We start from the raw sequence: 7906 nt of genomic DNA on the forward strand, positions 1-7906 counted from the left end.
AACTTGGATGCTCGCACCTACAAATCAACATCTAAATGAAAACTATCTATAATTGAGCCTCTCTAACAACCCAAAAACCCAAAGACAGTCTAACCATAAAAGACTATCTGAATGAAAACTATCTATAATTGAGCATTTGTTATTGTTTCCTGTTTAGAGGTACACATTAATACTACATATTATCCAGCTTTCTAGCTTCAGATCCCTTTTCACTTTCATATAAATTGTAGACCTAACAAATGGGAGAAAAAGTAAGAACAAACTGCTCTTAATAAGTCTTAAAACTCTAATATAGAACCGTATGATACAATTACATTCCCGACATAAAACTTGATCAAATATGTATTAGAGCGCCCCATACATGGTACAAAAAAAATACAATGTCTTGTAAGTTGTAACTACGATCACAAGCTTTTGCAACCGTGCTATTTTAGAAGTACATAGTAGACATAAAAAGCCGCCCCTCATGCGCCCTTTTTCTTGCCGTCTTTTGCTTGTTTGACATCCTTGGTAAGCATTCTAGGTGCAATCGCCATGGACATAAGCTCTTGGAACAGCAGTTTACATGCGTATGGAATATGCACCTGCATACATATAGTTTCTGGTTATATATTTGTTAACCAAGATAACGTAGAGGTACAAAATAACAAACTACTTGACAGGTTATCAAGGCAATTTTTGAAACGTTTCACTTCCAAAACATATCACATTTCATAAACATAACTCGAATTCACTTCATAAATATAGAATGAATTATGGCAAGAAAACAGAACAATATGTACCTGAACAATGTCCGTTTTGTTCTTGCAGCTTCGGCACTCAAAAGAGTTCTTTTTGAGATTAGCGATAGCAATTAAACCACAACGCTCACAAACATGAACTCTATATGCATCACTTTGGTCAAAGAGTCTTTCTTTAAGAAAATGAGCAGCGCCATGAGCAATCATGCAATCGCGTTCCATCTCACCAAACCGAAGTCCACCGTCACGTGAACGACCCTCGGCAGGCTGCCGAGTCAGGATTTGAACAGGACCACGCCCTCGTGAATGAATCTTGTCATCCACCATATGCTTTAATCTTTGGTAGTAAGTGGGCCCAAGGAATATCATAGCAGGAAGCCGACGCCCTGTATGACCGTTATACATGGTCTCAAACCCACGCATTTGATAACCACATTTATGAAGTGCCCTACTTATATTATCCACCTGCAACAACAAAATCACACATTAGCATTTATATTCTAAAGTGATTTATATAGTATCGAATAATAATTAGAATCAAATAATCAGCTATGTTTTCACAAGATAAAGAGAATAAGAGGCAACTTACAGTAACATCTGTGAACGGAGTAGCATCTCCTTCTTTACCCATATGTGCAGCAACCTTCCCCATAATACATTCAATAAGTTGACCAATTGTCATACGCGAAGGAATAGCATGAGGATTCACAATAATATCAGGAGTTATGCCTTCTACAGTCCATGGCATATCTTCTTGTGTGTAAGTCATACCCACAGTTCCTTTTTGACCGTGCCTACTACTAAACTTGTCTCCAATTTGAGGTATCCTTACAGATCTCACCCTCACTTTCACAAACCTCAACCCATCAGCATTTGTTGTTAGAAGTACCTACAAGGGTGACAATACAGGTAGTATAAGTGACGGTTCAAAGGAGAAGTTTTCTAGGCATTAAAACGGGTCGGGTTGAACAAAATATTATAAAGCATACCTGATCAACCATTCCAGTTTCACTGTGACGTAAGCTTGTGCTGTGGTCACGGCGAGTGTATCTTGAGGCTGTGCCCTGAGCAGCATCATCCTGTGCGATAGGTGTTGTTTTTCCAATAATCACATCCTCACCTCCAACACGTGTTCCCTACATTAAAACAATTGTGTCTTTTTAACATAAGTGAAACATTTAAGAAAGATACTGACATCTAATACCACAAAAAAAAAAAAAAAAAAAAAAAGCAAGCCACTCACAGGAGGAGCTAGACCATCATCATCCAACTTATCATAAGAACCATGTCGCATACCCTATAAAACAAAAAAATCGATTAAAGGAAAACTCAAATTGATCCGTCTTAGCATTGATGTGTGGTCGCTATTACCCTTTATTGGTCTTAAATGATTACTGAAAAAGACAACAAATAAACACAAGGTTTACCATGGTATTAGTTCTCTCAGGGCGTCCAAAGTCTTCTTTCACAAGTGTCCCCATCTTTTTCTCTTCATCCCTATACAAAACATACAAGTATTTTAGATCATGAAAACATTACATAGGACATTATAAAACAGAACATATGAATGGATTAATGAAGCACCTGTACGAACGGAAGAAAAGTGATCTAAAGAAACCACGGTCTATAGATGACTGGTTCATAATAACTGAATCTTCTTGATTATATCCGGAATAACACGAAATCGCCACAATTGCATTCTAAAGCAAGCAAAATAGAAACTCAGTTTTGAAATTTGTTTAAAAAATAATATCCTGTAGAAGTTACTAAACTTACAATGCCAGCTGGAAGCTGTCGGAAGTGCAAGTGCTCCATTGCTCGAGTAGTTACAAGAGGTTTTTGAGGATAGTAGAGAACGTACGCCAATGTATCCTAAATAAAAAATAAAAATAAAAAATAAAATACCGAAAGAAAATAATCAAAATGGGCAACTGTATGACATGTTTTTATTTCCAAAGGAAAAAGTTTGTTACGTACCATACGAAACTGGAAGTTGGTAACATAAATTCCCATTGCTTGCTTACCCATGGCTGACTGATATGTATTACGTGGAGACTGTATACAGATAAAACTATATATGTTATACAATCATCCCACATAGTATTAGTATATGTAATTATGTAAAGATTTAAGGCGAAAAGCTACCTGATTGTGGTCGGGAAATGGTATGATGGAGGCACAAACACCCAAGATCAATGATGGATGGATTTCACAATGGGTATAGGTGTCGGAATAAGACTCATCTGGATTTAATCTTGCGCTTACAAGATCCTACAACCACAAAATACACGGGTCATATCATCATGAAATAACTATGATTACTAAAACTATATATGGTTGCAATGAATCGTTTTTTTTCAAGTAAGATAGAAAGAAAGTTGTAAATCACATCAACTATGATTTGATTGACTATTAAACTAATTTGATATATTCCCTTTATGTGAATACTTTAAATTTACTCCTTTAACCTTTTATAAACAACACCAACTCTACTTACGTTGATGGTCATTGAAATCATAGTAGTCTCTTCTTCTTCAGTATCAATATACTCAATAAACCCATTTGCCACAAGATCATGCCACCCACCATCTTCTGGGGTTTCCTGTCAAAAAATAGACACAGTCAAGAGGTTATTAAATTCCTAAGTGTCAACATATATACATATACATACATATATATGTGTGTGTATGTGTGCGTGTTTGTATACATACATATACATAGATGTATATATGTACACTAACAAATGTAGCATACCCTTTGTTGCAGCTTTTGGATGTCTTTCTTTTTTATTAATAGTCTTTGTTTCTCAACAATGAAAAGCGGACGACTACATCGGCCATAATCTGTATAGATTCGAAGCTCTTTCAAACGAATATCTCGGACAACCCCGACTTCAGTGTTCACGTCAACCTAAATGTTTAAGATGAATTACATATCAGAAATTTAACCAACCAAATTCTATTTTTTTTTTTTTAACGACGAGTTAGGAGTCACTGATGGGGGCCCGTATTCGGGTACCACCCACCTTATGATGCTCTCCATCGCACGTGTCGGGAGGAAACCACGTTGGTAAAACCCTCCTTGAGGATCGAACCATGGTCAACTGAGGCAATAATGCACAAGTGGTAAATTTAACCAATCAAGTAAGTCATAAATCTAGTAAAGCATTAATTAATACTTACTCGTCTTCTTAATCTCCTTAAAGTTCTAACCAACATGTCTGGATCACGATGGATTCCAACCCAAAGACCGTTGACAAATATTTTTGTAGCTTGCGGGATCACGGCAGGAGATATTTCCTAATATACAAGTAGAATTATAATCATTGAGTAACTATTATAGTGAGATAAACAATATTTTAAATAAATTAAAGAAATTCACCTCAAAATTTTCTGTGCCCCATTCTTCCAAAAACTCCAAAATTGGGTATGCAGCTGATCCAACTGTTATGTAAACCATCAATGCAAGGTTTTTCACCAACCCGCATGCCTATTATTAACAGCCGAATCAGATCACCATTAGTTTCAACTATTAACAAAAACATGTTAATATATCTTGTCTAAGATACCCTATCATGTTTCATTATGCTTGTTTCATCTAATTAAAGATGTAAAGAATATATTTAGAGTATTGCAGATATAGCATATATATCAACTATTGTGTATTTCACCAAACAGATAGAGGACAACAGTGTAACAGAGTCTTATACTACAATGTGATTTTGTGTGATGAATCAGATTTATTTACAAGTGTGTGTGGTCATAGGGAACCACACATTTATACATGTGACATGATCGGATTGAAACTTATACCTGTCCTTCGGGAGTTTCTGCAGGACACATCATTCCCCATTGTGAGTTGTGCAGCTGTCTCGGTTTTGCTAATTTTCCTATTTAAATTTAAAAAACAACTAAATTAAAGACCATATAAAATAAAACCTGCATGCATTGTGAAGCTAAATATATAGCAAAGAAATAAAGAACAGTAATCAACGAACATGCAGAAACCATTATTGAAGAAAATTAAATTTACCTTCACGCCCAATAGGAGAGTTAAGTCTCCGTAAATGTGACAATGTAGATGCATACGTCAAGCGATTCAACACCTGCAAATTTCACAAAGCATGTGTAAGATAAAGAATACTAACCGACCCAATTCCGAGTAGCAATAAGAATTGGCAATACAAAACAATCAGACCTGTGAAACACCGGCCCTTGTTCCAGCTGCATTTGCTTGTCCCCAATTCCCAGTAGCAAGGGAATACTTAAGCCCACTGGTTATCGTTTTAGCTTTAATAGCAAATTGCAGATTAACATCCTTCCCATTGTCCACACACTGCAAAATTTATGAAATGTGACGACTACTTAACCAGATAAAGAATGTGTGAGATCTGCATTTAATGAGCTTGAATTTGTAATTACCTTCTGTACATACCCTCTTACATCCCTTGTTAACTTTCGAAAGAGCTGCAGTAACACAACACACGACAAGCTGTTTAGACAAACATTACTGACATAACAATTCAGCCTCATTAAAAAAAAAAAAAAAAAAAAAAAAAAACAACCATTCTGAACAGCCCTCCAAGCAAGGGACCAGCAAGATCAAGCCTCTTATTTCCATAATGATCCCTATCATCTTCAGCCCTCCGGCCAAGAGCACATAACAATAGACGGTGGATGATGTATCTAATAAGAGTTAGAATATGTCAGTTTTACATAGAAACTAGACGATCGTTGAAAACGTACACATAACAAAATTACTAAGATTGTTACCCGAAATAGTATGCTTTCTTTGTTTCACAATACTCTCCGACTCCAACGTGAGGAAGCATTTCTTTTTGAAGAATATCACGAGCGTACCTGTAAACCAACAGGTACTGTAATTAAGAAAGATGAAGTTGTAACTGTTGTAGTTCTACCTGAAGTATTATGAACAAACATCATACTTTATTCTCTTCTCTTTTGTGACACCTACAGTGGCACCTCTTTTACCAATGTAATCTAGTGCCACCTGTAATTGAAGGGAGAATATCGGTGAGCATCTATTTCATTAACATATGAAAAGGTAACTGATCATTGAGATGATACAAATAACTATCCCTGGATATAACCAGCTGATAATCCAACTGGTAATCATTAAGTTCGGTTATACTCAATGCAGTACAAAATCTATGCATGTTATATTTATTATTATACAGTAATAGTCAATGATGAAGAACCTGTTCACACTTACCACATATGATTAAAAAAAGGCATGAACTTACTTGTTGATTTTGTATTACAAATGCTTCTTCTAGTGAAGGCCGCAACAACTCCATCATTTGAGTATCAGCAAAATCATAACATATGTGTTCTAAAATGTCTTTATCAGCAACAAATCCCAGTGCTCGAAACACAATAATAATAGGAATCTCAGTTCGAATATATGGAAGTGTAGCACGAATATATTGACCCGAAGAACCCTGCAATTGTAAAGTAAATAAATATACTTACAAGACTTGTATGTTAGAAATAAACAGAAGTATCATACTTCATTGATAAATCATACCCCTTTGGCACTAGTACGAGCAAGCATCCGAACAAACATGGTACTCGGTGGCCTATTCTGAGATTCTGCCATTGACCGAACTTCTGCCACATAAGCATATTTGTTGGGTTGTCTCTTCTTAAACACATATACATGATTGGTGCTCATCTTCTCTTGAGCAATCAGAACCTTTTCACTCCCATTGATAATGAAATATCCACCCTGATCATACGGGCACTCTCCTAGCTCCGTCAAGTCCTTTTCCGAATTCTGGAATAGTGTACAGTAACTTGACCGAAGCATTATAGGAACCTGACATTTTCATACAAATTTGTAAGTTAAGCCCACATTTACACTTCAATATACAGATTACTTCACTGGGATTTCACTTTCGAGTACCTTTCCAATGAAAACTTTTGCAAAATCCTGAGTTTCAGTGACTTCTTCACCATCATGTCCTTTCTTTATAGCTCTTTTGGATACATCAACATATAATGGTGCAGAGTATGTTAAGTTCCTCAGCCTTGCTGCCTTTGGAAATAATGTTGCAGTTTCACCATCTGACTCAGTCATCATCGGCTTACTCAGATAAATCTGACCAAAACTGATCTTATAGATAGTCTGCAAGTTATTCAAATGAAAACATTAACAGTATACAAAAGTATGAATTTCAGTTATTCGATTCATTTATCATGTAAATGTAAATTAATTTTGCTGTATTTACACAATAATTCAACTAAACTCATATCATAGTTTACAATGTTCACTCAAACACCCCTAAACTCCTGCTTTTAAACAAATCAGCTACAAACTCTACAAGTATCTACTTCCAAAATTTCATACAGTCATCCAATAGTAATGTACATAATTTTCCCCAAATTTCAAAACCCTAGAAACTGCGAATTTTCAATCAATCGATTTTTACTTCAAGTCAAAACCCTAGAAATTGACTAATAAATATAAATAGTATCCACCTCCGCAAAATCAGGTTGGTGACCGGGATTATGCTGTGACTCGGGTCGGATCTCGATATCAGCAGATTCATCAACGATTTCTTGCATAGTGTTTTGAATGAACTCATCGAATGAATCAAGCTGTTGACGAACAAGACCTTTTTCTTCAAAGTAAGAACTGATTACTGCCCATGCATCTTCTTGTGTTATATCTTGATCATCGTCATCTTCTTCTTCATTCATGTTGTATCCTCCACGTTCATCGTATTCTTCTTCCAAATCCATCGCTTGACTTTTTTATGTGTGTGTAATTTGTGTACGTGCTACACTAATTTCAAATCAAATTTAAATCATATAAGTGATGATATTATGTATAGATGGAAGATGGATGGATGTTTTAATTTGTTATGTTTTTTTGTTTCGAAGAAGAAAGAATAGAAGAGAGAGTTTAGGGTCTCTCCGTTGCTCGTTAGAGTCAAATGTGAAGCAAGTGAAGAGCGGCTGCGTATAAAAAGGGATTTCTTTAGACAATGGCGGTGTGGGGGTAATATTGTCATCGTCATCATAATAATGTGGCATTAAAAAAAATAATAATAATAAAAAAAAAAAATTAATTTGTTAAGCAATCTATCTAGTCTAGCATATCATTCCTTACGTTTAGATAATACTAGGTGACAAGCACTCACA

At 35.6% G+C, this 7906-nt stretch overlaps 1 protein-coding gene across 1 annotated transcript; it reads right to left on the minus strand.

The window, feature by feature from the left end:
* Positions 1 to 274: 274 nt before the first annotated feature.
* On the minus strand, positions 275 to 7688 carry LOC139886564 (DNA-directed RNA polymerase II subunit RPB2). The gene is made up of 25 exons (XM_071870408.1): positions 7241 to 7688; positions 6666 to 6887; positions 6288 to 6578; positions 6004 to 6201; positions 5686 to 5750; positions 5513 to 5599; positions 5305 to 5425; positions 5162 to 5206; positions 4938 to 5075; positions 4773 to 4845; positions 4553 to 4629; positions 4122 to 4229; positions 3923 to 4039; positions 3495 to 3650; positions 3238 to 3342; positions 2886 to 3011; positions 2718 to 2795; positions 2517 to 2612; positions 2325 to 2440; positions 2168 to 2237; positions 1984 to 2037; positions 1730 to 1876; positions 1330 to 1629; positions 783 to 1205; positions 275 to 584 (listed from the first exon to the last, which is right to left on the minus strand). The coding sequence occupies exons 1-25, from the start codon at positions 7502 to 7504 to the stop codon at positions 465 to 467; spliced, it is 3597 nt and encodes a 1198-aa protein (XP_071726509.1). The 5' UTR covers positions 7505 to 7688; the 3' UTR covers positions 275 to 464.
* Positions 7689 to 7906: the final 218 nt, after the last annotated feature.

Source organism: Rutidosis leptorrhynchoides, chromosome 1 (assembly GCF_046630445.1).
Source record: "Rutidosis leptorrhynchoides isolate AG116_Rl617_1_P2 chromosome 1, CSIRO_AGI_Rlap_v1, whole genome shotgun sequence".
NCBI lineage: Eukaryota > Viridiplantae > Streptophyta > Magnoliopsida > Asterales > Asteraceae > Rutidosis > Rutidosis leptorrhynchoides.

What these genes read in the sequence shown, in the direction of transcription:
- LOC139886564 (XM_071870408.1), bottom strand. Translation starts at nt 7,504, where the DNA reads ATGGATTTGGAAGAAGAATACGATGAACGTGGAGGATACAACATGAAT. An exon ending in GGGGCACAGAAAATTTTGAG is followed by an intron (nt 4,040 to 4,121) that starts GTGAATTTCTTT and finishes CTTGTATATTAG; the next exon opens with GAAATATCTCCTGCCGTGAT. An exon ending in CATTTCCCGACCACAATCAG is followed by an intron (nt 2,796 to 2,885) that starts GTAGCTTTTCGC and finishes ATCTGTATACAG; the next exon opens with TCTCCACGTAATACATATCA.